Source organism: Oryzias melastigma, linkage group LG13 (genome assembly GCF_002922805.2).
Source record: "Oryzias melastigma strain HK-1 linkage group LG13, ASM292280v2, whole genome shotgun sequence".
Taxonomy (NCBI): domain Eukaryota; kingdom Metazoa; phylum Chordata; class Actinopteri; order Beloniformes; family Adrianichthyidae; genus Oryzias; species Oryzias melastigma.
The window spans coordinates 25,963,165-25,981,603 of record NC_050524.1 but is presented as its reverse complement, the minus strand read 5'-3'; the positions used below and the strand labels follow the sequence as shown (position 1 = coordinate 25,981,603).

The window sequence follows — 18,439 nt, the reverse complement described above, 5'->3', positions numbered from 1 at the left end:
ACACTGTCTGAGAAGGTATGGAGTGGTGTAGGCAGAGCAGTTTGCTTCATTTACTCACACCCAACAAGTTGAGTAGATTTTCTTTTAAGCCTGGTCCGCATCTAGTACAGCGTCTAGAACCAGTACTGATCCCTGTCCGGTATCGACTGTCCGGTACCGAGTTAGGATACCAGTGCAGTCCACGTCCCAGTACTGGAGCGGTACCGGTTTGCGGCCTGGAGGTTGGGGAGCCTTGATTTAATTGGATTTCTAAAAAATGACGAATTGGAGACACCCAAAACGTATTGACACAGAGGGTCCCTAACCATGAGCCAATGTGCAACGACTCGGGAATGAGAATGTGTTGCATTATGTTAACAGCACAAAATAATATAGGGCCGTTAATAACAAAAATATCAAATGATCTGGAGGGCCGGATAGAATCACCCAGCAGGTGACTCTGACATGTGCGGTAGAGTTACCACCTAGTTCTGCCCAACCTTCTGGATCAGCTGAGTTCAGGTTAGAATCAACTGGGCAAACCTAGCTCAGGTAGTTTGTAACTGGAAAACATTCAGGGCAGTAGCTTTAATTAAACAGAAATAAGTCTGTCCGTTAGAGAACAAGTTACTGTCACATTTGGCCACAATGGTACTTTCAAATAACCACCAGGGACACAATAAAAGACTTAAATCTGACACTGATGGTCCTAGAGGTAAACAGAATGTCATTAATGGAACGTTGTCCACAAGTCACAAAGTTCAAGTCTCACGTAGGTCCATGTGTTCTCAGGTCTGAGTCTAGATCCCTGTAGACATCAGTGTACAGGAAAGCCCTTCAGAAACATTTTCCAACACAACAGAGATGCTGCTGCCTGAATTAGGAGGTTCTTGTGAAACGAGCCCCGCCTGCCTGGGTCTAACATGACATCAGGCTGCAGAGGTCCAGTTCCTGAGGCTTCCTCTTCCCAGAGCAGTGCTCCCTGGGAAGATTGAGACCGTTGTCAGTCATGCAGCGCACCAGCCGCCGTTTGAAGCCCCGCCCACAGGACTTGGAGCAGTGAGACCAGGATCCCACGTCCCACACAGGGCATGGATCCCCGCAGACTCTCACAGCTGCAGGTCTTTCAGCACTGTCACAGTTGCCTGCTGGGAGTCCATCCACGCTCTTGCACTGAACCAGTCTCCTCTGCAGACCGTTCCCACACGACACCGAGCACGAATCCCAGCTACCGCTAACCCAGTGACTGGCAGGCTTCCTGGCCATTATTTGCTTCTTAGTCTCTATTTTGTTACTGTCAACCAAGACGCTGTTGTGGCTTTTCTCCTCCTTCCAGAGAGTTTTCTCCACCTTGCTCTCTTTGGAAATGTAGTAGGAGTAGCGAATCCTTGGAGGCGTCATGTTCCCAACAGAGAGCACCTCCACAGTCAGAGGCTCCTGCAGGGGTCGCACCGCCCGGAGCATCTCCACGGATGTGGAGGTGCCGCTGTAGCGGAGAAGGCTGCCCTGAACCAGCAGGTCCCGCTCCATGGCCGATACCACATAGTTCCCATTCAGGAGATAATTCCCGTGGCTGTTCTTCAAGGCAAGGTAGTTTTCGTCGCTCGCCATTCCACGGTAGCCGCGCTGACGCACATCGACGTTGGAGGCTCCAACCGGCAGCGTCACCACGAAGTTGTAGCCATGACTACAAGAACAAAAACCAGATCTTTGTTTAAGCAACTCAGATTGTTTTTTAGAAAAAAAACAGTAAAAATGAAATCAAGATGATGCTTTCTATGCGATCAGAATCAAGAAAAGTCCATTTTGAACCCTTCTTCCTGTTCTGTCTGAAATAACACAACCGTAAGTTTATCTGTTTACCTTTATCATGGGTGAAAAAGAAGAACATGAGATGCTGATAAAGAGTGGCTTCACGTGACAATCAAATTACTCTAAGGCTCGATCCGAATTCTTCCCTTCTCCCTTCCCCTCTATTTGAAGGGGTTAGTTTAAGTCCAAGTGTGTCCAGGAAATGTGTGTTTTAAATCTGACCCTCCAAACAGAGCGATACAAATCCTCCGTCATGAGGCTAAACCGCGTTGAGCTGAGAAGCTCTTTTCTTCACATGGGTGCGCTCTGGAGCACAGGTGTTTACATTTAAATGTGAGTAATGACTTTTTGTTGTAGCATGACCTTTTTAACATTATAAAACTGCTGTTATGTATATTCAAGTGCTGGAAGCTAAACGCTAAGGCTAGCAGACTGGCGATTGGTGACATCATCGAACAAAAATGAAGTCCGAAATATGAGAAAGTATTTTTTTCATATCTCTCCATAGGCAGTCCCATTGGTAGCCTTTTATTTACAAGTCCATGCTTGGTTTGCTACCACCTTACATATGTTCATTACTCAAGAGGAGAAACGGTGAATCTCTCTCATTGAGATCAAATGATCTGATACTGTTGACTCTATCGTTTGCTCGTACAGAACTGTAGAAAAGAAAATTTCTTCACTCTGCTCCTGCTACCTGGAATAACTTACAGAAAGACTGAAAACTGACAAATCTGCTCTCTTTAAATCAGGGGCCTTAAACTCAGTTCAGCCGGGGGCCGCTGGAGGCAGAGTCTGGGTGAGGCTGGGCCGCATCAGGATTTTCACAAGAAAATTGCTGAGAAAACATTCGAATGTTCTCAAATATCTTTATTATTAACATGAAATAATGAATTAAATAAACTAATTAATTAACTTTTATAAATGAATTTCAAGAATCAATCATGAATAAATAGAATAATAACAATGACCGTACAGCAGATACAGACGACTGAAGAAACCACATATTGACTGACTGACTACAGCAGTGTTTCTGAAAAGGTGGGGAAAAGGTGGACAGGAAATTTATGTCTGTCATGGACATCAGTGAAGATAACAAATCCTTAAAAAACAGTTCAGCTCGCTGTCTTGTGGGTCCAGATGACCCACTTTTAATGTAAACATGCCTAGGAGAGAACAAAGGTTACGTCATGTGACCAAAACAGATGTTGTGAACAGAATCCGGAAGTCTTTCATAACAAAACTTCCTTCAGGATCAGAAAATAAACTGAATGGAAATAATCTAAGTTTGCACATTTATTTATTTTTTTCTGTCTGCAGCTCGGTACCAAGTGACCCACGGACCGAGGGTTGGGGACCACTGGTTTAGTCTTCAAACTAAGATTTTTTGGTTAGCTATATCATGACCGATGAGTAAAACAAAGTCAAATCTTTATGTTGACCTTCTCCCCATGAGGGTTGGTGGGTTACTCACACAGGCTTTGTGAACATCCCTGAGACCTTCTTGCAGCCCTGGTTGTCCCCGCCGCACACGCCGCACTTGTCAAACTTCCTGTTGGACTCCAGCTTGCCATCACAGCCAGCCTTGATACACTTTCCCTGAACACACACGGCTGTGGTGTCAGGGGAACAAGGCGTCCCGTCCACCACCTGGAGAGACACCACAGGTGTTACGTGCACGCAGAGAGTCCTCTGACTGAAAATCACAAAGTTCTGCTGGGAAATGTTTTTTCTGTTGCTGATTTCCTACAGGTTCTTGAGCACCAGCGAGATGTCAACACATTCTCATCCGTTGGTTGGCCTTTCGTAGGATTACTCACTGGCACAAATGTATATACAAGCGACTCCTCTGAATTCTTCCTTCATATTTTACTGTGGCCCTGCGGCGCAGATCTCAGCTCTCAGCTCTCAGGGCGTTTCCTCCCCGTCTGTCCCGAGTGTGCGAGCAGAAAAAGGAAAGATGGCTTTTCAATACAGGGCACCTACAACTCGCAGTTTTTTGGTGTGCTGGCTGTTCCAGTAAAATCAAGGGTCCACAACCTTCGAGACACGGTACCCGATGTGCACTGGTCCTCAGGACGCGTCCAGTACCGGTACCCTAACCTTTACCCGGTACCGTGTCTGGTTCGCCCCCGGTACCGCGTCTGGTGCCGGTTCAGGTCCCATGCCACATCTGGTGCGGTGTCAGGTTAGGGTAAAGGTACCAGGATCGGGTACCACTGCGCTACACGTCACAACACTGGACTGGTTCTGGTTTGTGGCCCGGAGGTTGGGGACTGGTGTTTAAATGGGAACAGCCAGCACGTCCAAAAGCAACGAGTCGGGGACACCCAAAACGTCAAAAAATTACGCTAAGGGGTTTTTAACCAAACATCAATAAATAACGACATGGAAGTGAGAATGTGTTGGTGCTACACTACAGAGGGGCGGGGCTTCACAAAGTTAGGTAGCGGACATGTCTCTGAGTTTTGTTTTTACTTCACCTTTCAAGTTAAGAGTCTGTAGTTTGAAGGTTCTACTGTCAGCAGTCAAGATGCAGTGAAGGGATCAACATCTGATGCCCTCTTTCGTAAAAAAAAAACACTTTAGACCACTGACTCCTTTCACTTTTTTAGTAAACATTTCTCAAGTTTAGAACATTTTAATTTGAAATTGGCAAAGTGAAATCTGCCAGAAGAACATGATGAAAGATTTGTTTATTCCTGACAGGTTTTTTTTTTATTGACCATTTTTTTTGCCATTTTTGGAGGAATGTCAGTGAAACTAAATCTCTGAGTGGTGAGTAAGGAGCCTGTACTTGCACCTTACTGATGACTAGAGTGCAGCTTTAGGGCGCTGTACTGTGACACTGTCATCACATTGAAAGTATATTGAAAAATATGTAACCATGTTGTTAAAAAAACCTTGCAGGGGCAACATGCTTTCTGTATACTGTAAGAAATAAAGTGACCAGTGTTTGTAGAAGGACGGACTGTTTTAAACAAATGCAAAGGAACTTTAATAGGAAAACAAGGCCTGGGCACCTGGAGTAAAAAAAAATAAGACTGCCAAGGAAGGGGCGGGGCAGAAAAAGGAAGCCAGGTGTACCACAGGAAGACAGAGTCTGGAGGAGGAAGTAAGGAGAAGGCCTGAGGATTCTCCCCCCGACGTCCAGAGCCGTTCTGTGGTTACCTGCTTTACGCCACCGGATTACCTTTTTCCTTTCTGTGGATGGATCATCGCATGGGCTTTTGCTTTCCATTTTTCTGTTTTTTCCCATTGGATGCCAACTTCACAGACTTGGACAGAAACCGGTGAGACCGAGCCTGTTTATTTCTTTTGGATTTTGCTACACGTAGCTGGGACTGAGAAAAGAACTGATCAATTTGAGAGACAATATTGAGTATTGTGTACATTCCTGCTTGTAAATGTGTTAATTGGTGGTGGATCTGTTAATTGAGAATTTGTTTGGGGCGTGGTTAAGGGTAATATGAATACACCAAAGGAAAACTTAAAGTGAGACTGTTGCAGAGTTTTTTTTTTATGTGTTATGTTGAGGTTGCTTATACATTCAAGCAGTTAAAGTGCTTATGTGTACTCTTTCTCTGTGAGAGAGCAGAGAAATTGTTACAGTACGACAGCATTACCCGTATGTTATGAGTACGTGTAACTTCCAATTGCGTTACAAATACTTCATGATACATTTAACACAGAAAAACAGTCCTTAAATTCATGATGCCCATTGAGGTGGTTTGAATGAAACTCAATGAAACTCCTTTTTTCCCTCTCTATGACCCTCTGTGGGCCCACACAATTCAAAAACCTCAAGTGGCTTTTGCAATAATACAATCTTTGTTTCCTTCAATGAAGAAAAACTTCAGAATACATCAATGTGTTGCTTTACAGGCAACAGGTTTGTAGCTGCTAAGATCCACCCACAACATCCCCATGAGGTCTGCTGCATCCATACTAACTACTCTGACTGCAGTCAGAGCTGAACTGTATTACACTGATCCATTTCAATGTTATAATGCAGTCGTCTACCAAAGCTGATATTACTGTCTGTCCCTAAATGATACAAAGGCTTCACAACAGTTACTGCGTAATGAGACTGAATTAGAGTTCTGGTTCATCATCCAAGGTCACTTATGTAAATGCAACTTTGTAAATGCTTCTATCTTCAAGGAATGTTCAGTTATTAGTTGATCAACCAGGCAGCAACAAACATCCATGTCTCATTGACAAACATCTTCTGCATAGATAAATCCCCGTTACAGTTAACAGTTACAGAAGTTGTTTAACAGATGCAATCACAGCTCAGAATCACAGGATATTAATGAAGACCTTTGGGGAGAGAACGTAGAAGTATCCTGTCCCGTTGGCTCTGCAGGTGAGCTTGCATTTGTCCTTGGGAGAGATGCCGGAGTATTTGGGAACCCAAACCACGGTGGAGCCCAGTCGACTGGTGTTCAGGTTGAAGCCGTTGTAGGCCTCGCACTGCTCCTCACGGAAGCTCTTACCTGCAGACAGTTGAAGGTCAGAATCAGCACACATTCCCTCATTGATGGGTGGAGGCTACGCTGCCTGACCTCATCCATCAATTCCATCATATTCAAAAGCCCTTTGATTGTTGGTACATGGAAACCCGACTGCACAGGGTTTTGTGTCTGGCTCAAGGACACTTCCACATGTGATGGGGTAGTGAGGAATAGAGCCACCAACCTTTTGGCTGGAGGCACACGTCTCTGATCAACACAATGGAAACAGTCCAGCCAATTTATTGGTGAAAAAAAAACATTTGCTACATTTCCATGACAACCAAGTCACCACAACTCGGCCAGGCAGATTCTTTAACAGTAAAAAACATTTTGGCTTGCTTTCTACTTTTTCTACAGATCAAAACCTAGAAGGAGCCACATAGTCTTTCTTTAGCCTTTAAGAAATGTGGATTTACATTCATGACCTTCTTTTTTTTACCCTTTAACACCTGAGGCGTCGTTGGTGAATCTTAAACACAAAATCGTTAACATACGATCAACAATCAACATAATTCCAGTAGATTTTGAAGGAGAAAGCTGCTTTTCTCCTTCAAAATCTACTGGAAGGATGTTGATTGTAATAACGGTGTAAAAGTTACAGTAAATGAAAGAATATAAACACTGGAGCTCTGGTGTTAAAGGGTAAATAATAAATATGAATTGTCTGTTTTTTTGCACAAACAAAAGCAAAAATACTAAAAGAATCTAGCATCTCTCAAAATGTGATTTTTTAATGTTGTTCAGCATAAGATAATATGTGCTTTTAACTCATAAAGATCAAACTTTTTACCAAAGTTTTGCTTTGCATATAAAATCTGTTCATTCTGGAGGTAGAGTTGATCAAACAAGACGTCTTCAGGTCAACAGGATGTAAAAACCTACATATTGTAGTTTATCATTTATGTGAACCTCAGACATCAATTTATACATTTAACTAATATAAATTAAATAAATGCTAATTAAGTAAACCTTACTTTAGAAAAAATGCTATTTTATTTGTCCTCAGCAGTCTTACTCTGCTGGGTTTTGTTATTTTAGTTTGGATCTTGGTAGTCTTAGTTTTCAGGCTTTGTTTATTTGTTTTCTTTAGGTAGTTTTGGTTATGCAGACATTATCAGGAGCTGCTGACTCTGATGGTCGACATAGCTGGATCAGCAGTCTCCATGACTTGTTTCATGTTTGGTCAAGGAGCCACCATGGAGAGATAAAAGAGACACATGTGGATCTGGAGCTGCAGCCCTGGTCTAGTGATTTATCATTCTGCGGTTTTGATTTTTAGGACATCCTCATCTGCGGTTCCAGCCAAGCGGAGTCAGGGTTAATAATGATGGGGACGGAGATGAAAGGACCTGTGTGTTGGACGCTGCTTAGTCGTGAGAAACAGAGAATGACAAGTGTCTCAAAGGGTGAGCTGATCCCACACTCGGAGTCTGCAACACCTGTATCTGCTGTGAGACTCCCAAACAGCCTCTTCAAACAGTCATTTGCTTTTTGCGCAAGCTCTAGTTTATTTTAAGTCTTTAATCTATGAAGCTATTGTTATGACCCACAGTCCTGCTCAACAAAATGCTTGAATGACATGTGGGTTTTGTTTACATGTTTAATGTTTATTAGCTGCTCAGAGCAGATGTTTAACCCTTTAGCATTTAGCTCTAGTGTTTACATTCTTTCATCAACCGTAACTCTACAAACACAATTAATGTCATTCTGTCAGATTTGGAGCTGGAGAAAATGTTGCACTGATTTGTGGCACTTTACAGTAGTCAATATAACAATCAATACAAGTCTGTTGATTCTGATGTAGAGGAAAGCAGCTTTGTGCCATTAGGTGACACTCTATGTCACATGTGTCAAAGTCAAGGCCCGGGGGCCGGATCCGGCCCTCCAGGTAATTCTGGCCCTCCAGATCATTTTATTTTATTGTTATTAATGATCCAATGTTATCTTGTGCTTTTTTGTGTAATTTTGACAGAATATATTTGTGTGTAGAGTAAAATATTGAAAGTTATTTAAGGTTTAAGTTGATTTATTCTGGAATAATATTCCTGCCTTTTTATTATTCATATATTTATGTTAAAAGTTACGGTTTTAAAGTTTTAAAAATTGGCATTCTGCTACATTTTTGGACTATTTTGGCATTTACTAAGATTTTTTAAGCTCTTTGGAGTTTATACAATATTTACATGCTAGCTGTTGTGGGTAATATAGGGTTTTTTTTAGTTTTTTTAGGCTATTTTGAAGTTTAGCTATTTTTTTAGCTACATGCTAGCTGTTTTGGCTAGCCTAAGTTTTTTTCTGTTTTTTTATGCTAATTTGGCACTTACCTTAAATTTTAGCTGATTATCAACTTCAGCGTTTTCAGCTATCAATTTTAGCATGTTCAGCAGCCAAATTCATCTTACAGCATTCACAGTAGCATTATCACAGGTAATGCTATATATCTAGTTCATAATTATGTTAAAAAGTTACAGTTTTAAAGTTTTAAACATGTAGTTTTAGAGTGTTCAATACATCTTTATCCTGTTTAGCCCGCGACCTAAGGTGTGTTTTGGATTTTGACCCCTTGTACGATTGAGTTTGACTCCCCTGATCTATGTTATCAGTAAAAGCCAATATTAGAAGAAGCAGCTGATTCATGTTGATCACATAAACGCCCAAAGATTTATGGTATGTCAAAGAGTGCTTGTTCTCTACGAGCATCTCCTTTGTTACAGGGGGAATTCCTGAGGAACTGACACCTGTTGGATGTGATGGTATTCAAAGTTACCTGAATCTCGCTGAACTCTGACATTTCAGAGGTTCTCAAGCTTTTGTCAAGTGACCAAAGGATGAACTGCGGACTTGACACCTCATGGGTTCTCCTCCTGATTTCCATGCTAGCAGTGATGTTGCTCCCCCCAAAAGAAACCCGTAATGAAATTCCTGACACTACTTTAGCCTACCTGTTTTGGGACAAGGACTGAGGTTGCAGGAGCGGTACTTGAGGCGTAGACCATAGCAGTATTTCCCACCATGCTCTGGGGCTGGGTTGTTGCATTCTCTCTTGGCCAGCTGCACCCCGCCCCCACAGCTTCTGGAGCAGTCACCGAACGCACCCCACTTCCCCCAGCGGCCGTCCACCTAAGACAACAGACCCCATCAGCCTCACCAAACACAAGGGGCATCACGTGCACACCTACCAGCCCCACCTTGACGTGCACGGTGGTGTTCTTGTCGACGCAGCTGCTCCGGTAGCAAACCTTTTCAGGGCCACAGCTGGTGCCGTCTGCCCAGGGGAAGTGGCGGGTCTGACACACAAGCTGCCCGCGGGCCTTCCCGGTGCACCACAGCTTGGAGCAGGACTGCATGTAGGGGCAGGGCTTGGAGCCCGGGCCGAAGGCAAGCTCGCACTGGCGGTGCAGGCTGTAGGAGGAGCCAGGGAGGCTTTCGTGGAGAGCCATCTGCTTCTGAGGCTGGTCCAACAGACAGTCTCCTGCAGGGACCAAGCACAGCTGAACACAGCTGCTCAGGGAAGCTCTCACACTTCTTCAGTTACCCCTAAGGGGACAAACAACCAATCTTCTGTCCTGTAAAGCTCTGGTGGTCAGAGCAGAAAAGCCTGTAAGTTCTAATCTGAGCCAAACAGCTTACGGACCGTGACCTCTGTCCAGAAACTCTGTGATGATGGCAGCACTGCACACAGACCAGGGCCGGCTCCTGTTGATCTGGATCAGAGTGGGGGACATCATGTGGTCATCTTTCAGTTTCCCAAAGACCTCCTCACACGCCTTCACGTTGTCGTGGGGCATGTTGAAGATGTGACCTGCAGGGGGCGAAACACAGGAGATACAAATACTCAAAACTTTTGTTCAGTGTCTTTCTGAGCAATTGGGATGATGCAAAATCCAAAAAAAAAGAGAATTCCATAAAACAACAATCAAAATACCCGACCAGGCTGTGGATCATTCCTTGGTCTATGACATTCCCCTTTTCTACCAAGCAGGTTCCAGCTCTGTGACCTTGTGGTAGAGTGTCCGCCCTGAGGCTGAGAGGTTGTGAGTTCAAATTCCGGCTGAGTCATACCTAAGACTCAAAAAATGGGACCCAGTGCCTCCCTGCTTGACACTCAGCATGAAGGGGTTGGATTGGAGGGTTAGCCCACCAGATGGTTCCCGGGTGCGGCTGTGTCTGCAGCTCACCACTCCCCCAGGTCAAATGCGGAGAACAAATTTCACACACTACAGTGTGTGAAAACTAATGACTTTGACTTCAGAGCCCCCTCAGCAAACATTTCAATGTGGTTCTACATGGTTCATCTTTGGGCTGAATTGGTGGGCCCCAGGTGGGTTTGTCCGCGGGTTCCATGGTGGCTCCACCTGTGTTTGCCCACACTGGCATGAGTGGGAGCTCAGTACTCTGGCTCGCTGGGCAGCAGAGCTATCTCACAACGCTGTCCACCAGGAAGCTGGTTAGCATAGGGACCCAGACCACTGAGTCCCCACATAAGCCAGTGTGGGCAAACCCACCGGGGGCCCACCAATTCAGCCCAAAGGTAAACCATATGGGACCACATTGAAATTTTCGCAGCAGCTCTTTCACTTTCAATCACCTGAGGACCAGATCTGGTCTCCAAGCAGGTTGTAGTAAGTCTAGACCTGATCTAGAAAAATACTGAAATTTTAAACAACACTCTTTAACTGTTATCAGTCAAATGGTGAATCAGCTGTTCAGTAGAGTTCATACGTTGGTAAATCTGACTGATGACATCAGTGCCTCACCAGCTGTGAACCTCACCAGACGTCACTGGACAGCTGCTAACATTTGAGCACAATTTCAGAGAGCATGACAAACGGTCTGAGACATTTTTGTTCCAAGCTGCACCAGACCAGTGAGACACTCCCTCAGACTGAAGCAGAAGACTCACAAATTACAAAAAAGCATCTGTGGCTTCGTCCTAGTGGGACTGTAGAAAGTGATGTGGAACTGTTGAAGCCAAAGCAAACAATTGTGGAGTGAAAGTTCCTCACCGGGGGCCCGTTTCAAGAAGCAGGTTTAACAAATTCAGAGTTCAAACCTGAACTCGGAGTTCTCTGACTCAAAATCCGCAAACAGAGTTTTCAGTTTCAGAACTTGCTTGTTTGTACACATATTTAATTTATTATCTTGAAGAAATACAAGGAATCTGTAAAACTTCACCTGCACTGTTCAGTACCAGCTATTTCTCTCTGAGTCACACTAGTGGAAGTTCTGGATAAAGATGTTCTGATCCCTTTTAGGTCAGTGAATCGGGTCGTGCAAAATGAACCAATATTGACTATGAATCGTATCAGCAACAACAAATGTATGAATCGGATGTTAAAACAAAAAATGCCTCCGTTAGTTTCAGCACATTTCACTCCCCTTCCAAAAGCTTACCCAGCTCATGGGCTGTGGTAAAAGCAGACGGTAGACCATCATCTTCGATGACCGAGCAGCTCCTCTTGGGGTCACACATGGTTCCAACATCAGCCATCCCCAGGGTGTCGCAGGTTGAAGCTCCGCAAAGATCCTGAAAGCACAGAGAGTGCATGAGTGATGTTTGTGCCTCTACAGTGCAAGCAAAAGTCACAGTTTTGAGATCAGAATTTTCTAAATTGCAAACAAAACGTAAAGTGTTAAGAATAAAAAATCATAATTTGCAAATAAAAATATTTAATATTTGATCCAAAAACATTTTTTGCCTTCAAGAAATATTTTTGTGATTGCAGCACAAATGTTTTTAGATGCGTAGTGCCTCATCTCGCTTATGCCATATCTTAGATTTTACATTGACACGTTTTTGTTCACGAGGCACAATGCATCTAAAACGTTTGTGCTGCAATCGCAAAAACACTTTTTGAAAGCAAAAAAAAAACAAGTGCGAATACAAAGACATTTTTGAAGGCAAAATAAAAGTTTTTGACATCCATCCATCCATCTTCTTCTGCTCATCCGGGACAGCAAATATTAATTATTTTTATTTGCAAATTATGATTTTTTTTTATTCTTAATACATTTTTTTCCTATTTAAAAAAATTTTGATCTCAAAACTGTGACTTCTTCTTGCAATATGGTGGCACAAAAATCTCCCTAGAGCAACACGTTCCTGGTGAAGGTTCAAAAACCCCAAAGCTCCTGAGACGACGTGAATGTCAGCTGGATCTTTCTGTTCTTCTAAACTCAGTCTGCCTGAAGCGCTTACACGTGTCCTCATCCCGCTTGATGCTGTTCATTCAACTCGATTTATCTACTGACTTTTATTCCTCAGGATTTGGATTTATTTCACGGTCCAAACCTTCAGACAGAGAAAGACAGAGACTCTAAATCACCCCAGAGGGTTTCAGGTTCCACTTCTACTGAATTCTTTACCAAAATATTCCCAAGTTTGACCCCTTTAATGTCAAATTATAAACAATCATCTAATTGTGTGAATGCTTAGTAAACATTCACAGTATAGTGATTCTGCTTTCTGTACATTGATCCCAATGTAAAAACTCAATCACACTTTCAGAGATTTCAGCAATCTTGGTATCAAAACGTGCAGCTCGTTCAGGACATTACTGCTTGTGTTTTTGGTATTTATGAAGCAAAATATGCCCCATAGGAAATGAATGAGAAAGTCTTCACATTTCAAAATTTGAAGTAGATTCGCAACAAGCCTTTAAGTATATTGATGGGCTATTTATTCATCTTTTATAGTAATCTTCAAAAAATTTAGAGTTTAGCTTCTATTTTAGCAACAGGCTAACGTTTTTGACTAACTTAGTTTACTGAGGAATTTTAGGCTGTTTTGGAGTTTAGCTAGTATTTAAGCAACGAGCTAGCTTTTTGTTGGCTAATTTGGAGTTTAGCTCATATTTTAGCAAAACACTTTATATGTTTTCAAAATTTACATGTAATAGTGATTTTAAAGCAAATATACTTCACATTTTTCTTAAATTTAGGTAAATTTTAGCATTTTTTTAAATATTTTTATATTTCTATTCTTTAACAAGTTTAACATAGCTCTCACATTTTCAGCAAATCTCTTCATCAATTAAAGTCAATTTCATCCCCATTTTCAGCAAAACGCTTGAGCATCTTCAGCGACTACTTTCAGCAAAGAGCATTCACACCAGCGTTATCACAGGTAATGCGACTTTTCTAGTTATGATTTATCTACACTCAGCGGTAGACAGAGGAGGGAAATGTACTGATCCAGATCACACGGCGTGATGCACTTTTTAGACGCATTTATGTGAAAAATTAGATTAATTATTATTGAGAGCTGCTAATGAATGAATATGTATTTATTATTTAAAATGAAAAGCCCTGACCTTACAGTGGGAAGTGTTTTCTTTTAATCAAAATTTGACATTGATGTGGAATTCTGTAGTTTTTAATGAAACTAAGTTGAAATGCTTTCTCAAAGGCACCTTCACTGAAACAGTGACCTCACAGTACTCCTCACACATGCTAAAGTGAAGAACAAAAATCTTGTTAGCATGAAAGCCTGTCAGTCTGAATGCAATAAAAGCCATGTCAGGTATAGATATGAATGTGGCAAGAGTTACACTGACTGTAAATGAAGACTGGAAAGGGTAACCCCTCCCCCTTGGCGTTTCAAACAGGAAGTACCTGCTCAAGTCCATATCCCATAGACTTCAATAGAGAAATAAACAGCTGTTGGTCATTTTATTGGTCAGAATAACCATTCTGGATCTGATTTCTTTATTTTTCAACAAATTGTTGATAATCCTATTTTTTCATATTTTTTTTCTTTATTGCAAGTTATTCAAGTTATAACTGACCAATCAGATGCCTCAGTAAAAGTAAATGATTTAACATTAAACATTCAAAATGTTTTATTGGCAGATTTTTTTGTAGCCCAATTTAGGGGTGTGGCCTTCCAACAAGCTCACTCCTGATTGGTTAGAGTGGTTGCAATGGAAACATGACTCAGACCAATCACTGCTCCCTGACTGTCTGGTTCCAACATGGCGACGGCCGTATCACAAAGAAAGGACGACTGGTTTGACTTCATTTGGTTGGAGCTGACAGCCAGTCATTTTCTGTGGTGTCACTCACTTCTCATAGATAAGGAGGTTCTCAGCTTTCATAAAATTGTGAGTCTGGATCTGCTTCTTTTGGTTGGAGGCGTTCTCCACAGTCACCCAGTTTCAAGCTCTAAACTAAAACTGAAAGGGTTTCTGTAGGTTCTGGTTCTGGTTCTGGTTTTGACAAACAAGAGGCTCCCAAAGCCGAAGCGTCTGCTCTCTGGCTGAGAATGTCCATAAAACTTCTGAAGAGCATCTGAGAGACGGGACAGCCCTGAAGAAGTACACGCACTGAAATGCCTGCATGCCTTCCCTCATGACCATCAGCTGAGCGGACAGACGGATCAAAGCATTCAGAGGAGCAGGAGCAACGTTTGACTGCTGCACAGAGGATCCGACACGTCCAGCTTTTAGGAGGTTTTTACTCCAAACATACTTAGAAAACGTGCAGGTGTCAGGGAATCTAGACCACATGTCAAAGTCAAGGCCCGGGGGCCGGATCCGGCCCTCCGGGTAATTCTATCCGGCCCTCCAGATCATTTTATTTTATTATTAATTCCCCGATGTTATCTTGGGCTTATTTCAAACTAATATATTAATATTCCTGCCTTTTCATTATTCATAATTATGCTAAAAAGTTACAGTTTTAAAGTTTTGCAAATTGGCATTCTGCTATTTTGGACTGTTTTGGAGTTTACTTAGATTTTTTAAGCTATTTTGGAGTTCAGCTAATATTTCAGGTACATGATAGTTGTTTTGGCTTACCGAGTTTTTTAAATTTATTTTTTATTTAGTTTTTTTTAAGCTAATTTGGCGTTTAGCTAATATTTTAGCTGGCTCTCAGCTTCAGCGTTTTCAGCTTTCATCTTTAGCGTTTTAACTATCAATTTCAGCATCTTCAGCTATCAGCACTAGCATCTTCAGCAGCCAATTTCAACTTACAGCATTCACACTAGTATCTAGTTCATAAATATGTTAAAAAGTTACAGTTTTTAAAATGTAGTTTTAGAGTGTTCAATAAATGTTTATCCTGTTCGGTCTACGACCTAAGGTGGGTTTGGATTTCTGACTTTGACACTCCTGCTGTAGACCCACAGCAGGAGTTTGGTTGTGCTCCGTCTGCTCGTCTCTCCAAACAAACCAGCTGACCTGGAGCTGCGCTGCAGCCAGCCGCACACTCTGCAGACGGGTGTCCCGCACCCCGCCTGCTCCTCTCAGCGCGTCACGAGAGTTTTCCGGAGCTGCAGCTGCTCCCCGGGTGTCCCGCAGACACGTCGACATGCACGCTTGGGAGTTCATGGAGACTGCTGATGGAAAATATGAGCTGCTTTTTCTAAAAAATGTGCACATTTATTATTTGTGGAATGAAACCTAGAAGAAGAGATTAGAAGGAGGAGAGCAGCTACAGTCACAGAAGACTTTGCTTCTTTGAAATGTAAACAAAGTTGAGTCAGGAAGACTGTGACACTGTCTATTCACTGGAACTGGAACCTCTACAGTTTCTGAGTTTTGACTATAATTTCAGAAAACTAAATGTGGTGTCAAATATTTATCTTGATCTGTGAAATGTTACTCTTCATAAGTGAAATTTTGAACCTAAAGAATGGTAAAATCCTTTTTGAGAACTTCAACTATAATCTTGTGAAGGATTGTGTTCATCTTTGTGTTCTTTGTTTTCTGCAGAAACATGAAGTTCACCAAAGAATGAGCTGAGAGCTGAAGATGTGCATGAGAAGAAAGTGTCTGCAGCAGCTGCACAGTGGTAAACATCTGCACCACCCTTATGTAGGAGGGGTGCAAAAGGAACCCTCCACTGTCAAAACAGCCAATGCGTGACTGCAGTTCTGAGCTCCAGTCAAAGTTTTAAAGCAGAACTCTGTGTGTGTGTGGGGGGGTGTGGGTGGGGGGGTGCAGAAACAATTCAGCTTTAACACAAAATCTGTAACATACTGTAACTTTTAACACAATAATTCCAGTAGATTGTTAAAAAAAAAAAAAAAAAGGACTAGCGTTGCTTTTCTCCTTCAGAATCTACTGGAATTATTGCGTTAACGGTTGAAAAGTTGCAGTAACTCGAAGAACAGAAACACTGGAGCTCTGCTGGAGCTCTGGTGTTAAAGGGTTAAGACCCATGCCAGTGGAGATTGTGTTTTTGTGTGTTTTTAACATGTTCTTGTAGCTTTCTTTTTCATGCAAATTAAGACTAAAAATGCATTTCTGAGTATTTCTTTATTCAAATATCGTGAATTAGGGGCAGACGAGAAAAAACAGTTTGAGAAAGAGTTAATTTGTGATGTAGAAAATCCTTACTCCACTCCATTCTGACACATCCTCTTGCAGACAAAGCCCCAATCTGATGTCTTCCCTTCTCCTTCATTTATCCCTCAAAATGAAGAGTTATGAAAAAATATTGTCTCATATTTTGGACGTTACTTTTGTTCGATGACATTATCAATTATTGTTGGTCCGCTAGCGTTAGCATGGAGCTTCCAGCGCTTAAATAAACATAACAACAGTGGTTTTATAACTTTTAAAGTCACGCTACAAAAAAAAGTCATGACTTACATTTAAATGTAAACTTCTGTGGTTTAGAGCACATCCACGAGAAGAAAAGCTCTTCTCAGAGCAATGCGGTTCAGCCTCGAGATGAGGATATTATACCCCTCTGTTTTGAGGGTCGGATTTAAGAAAATACATTTCCTTCCTGGACACACTTGCACATAAACTGCCCCTTCAAATGGAGAAGGGAAGAATTCGGATTGGGCCAGTAGATCCATGGACGTCTTTGTTTCCCTCCTCATCTGGCTCAGTTAATCTCAATAGCTCCAATATTGCTCGCCATTTTTATTTCACTGTCAAACCAATCCTGGCTTTCCTCCACTGGCTGCCTGTGTATTTTCTGGTTCAGTTTAAAGGGTCCATACCATGAAAACTCTACTTTTTGAGGTTTTAAGTGCATTTTATTGTTCATTCTTCATTATAAATAACCTCAAAGTGGTATTTTGATCCGTTCATGCATTTAAGAGTAATCCTCTAAAGACCTGTACTGTCTGCAGCAGCCCCTCCCATACCCACGAAAACGAGTGGGTCATATCATGCTGACATCAGCACGATGTGAACCGCCCCCTCCTGGAAGAATCTGTGCTGCAAGCTCCGCCCCCAATCTAATACCAACACTCAATTTCTCCACTGAGCTATTGATTATCAGCAGAACAACTTTCCTTTTAGAAGAATACAGTTGTGTCGAGTCTTCAGTAAGTTCCAGCTCAATCAGGTGTTCGTTACTTTAGACGCGGCGCTCCTTTAAGACCCCTCATTTCGTGTAGAAAATGTAATTAATAAAACCATTAATAAAACAACTCAAAAGTTTGATATAAGCAATGATTTTGTGTAGTACTGCGTCCTTCCATGCCTGACGCAGCCGCTATCGAAGCTGGGGGGGGGGCAGCTGTTACTTCTTTAAAACTTTACGGATGAAAAGAATGAACGGACTCAAAGCAGAGGTTGAGCCCCCCCCCCACCCCACCACACATACACACATATATATTGGTTGAAAAATACTCTTGTTTTTGGTCAGGAATATTTAACTGGCGAACTAGTTTGTTTGTTTTGTTCTCCTCTTTTTACACTCTTAAGAACAGAAATGTTCAAACTTTAAACTCTGGAGATGTCTGTTAGAACATCCGCCATGCTGGCAGTCAGACTAAACAATAGTCAGGTTAGTGTGGATGACTTCCATTGCAGAGTTTGCATCCTCTCCTGGGAATTGTTATTATGCAGAAAATTCTTTAAAGTGATTATTATTTCATTCTTGAGAATTCAAAAAAAATAAATACTTATTTGAACATATAATTCCCGGTTTTGTCTAAAAACAACAAAATCGTAATTCAAATTCCACTTTTAAAACAGACCAATAGATGATCAGAGCGGGACTTTAAGAGAAAGATGAGAGTTTGGGGTGAATGCATGACTGTCCTGCAGCTGACTGTCCTTCAGAGCTGAACTGCATCTGGGTGACAGAAACAAGAAGAAGCAAATGGAGGAGACCTATGGAGCCTCGAAAGAGCCAGAATGAAATAAATATATACACCATTAAAT

The 18,439-nt window shown here is 42.0% G+C and overlaps 1 protein-coding gene across 1 annotated transcript in view; it reads right to left on the bottom strand.

Annotated features, from left to right (window-relative positions):
* Window positions 1-552: 552 nt before the first annotated feature.
* LOC112136348 (A disintegrin and metalloproteinase with thrombospondin motifs 15) overlaps window positions 553-18,439 on the bottom strand; it is a gene marked incomplete in the record, with an annotated part of 19,091 nt that continues 1,204 nt past the window's right edge. Inside the window, 7 exon segments of the mRNA XM_024257984.2 lie at window positions 553-1,666; window positions 3,266-3,441; window positions 6,115-6,290; window positions 9,251-9,428; window positions 9,497-9,780; window positions 9,943-10,110; window positions 11,703-11,835. Of these exon segments, the coding sequence (XP_024113752.1) occupies window positions 898-1,666; window positions 3,266-3,441; window positions 6,115-6,290; window positions 9,251-9,428; window positions 9,497-9,780; window positions 9,943-10,110; window positions 11,703-11,835 (1,884 nt within the window).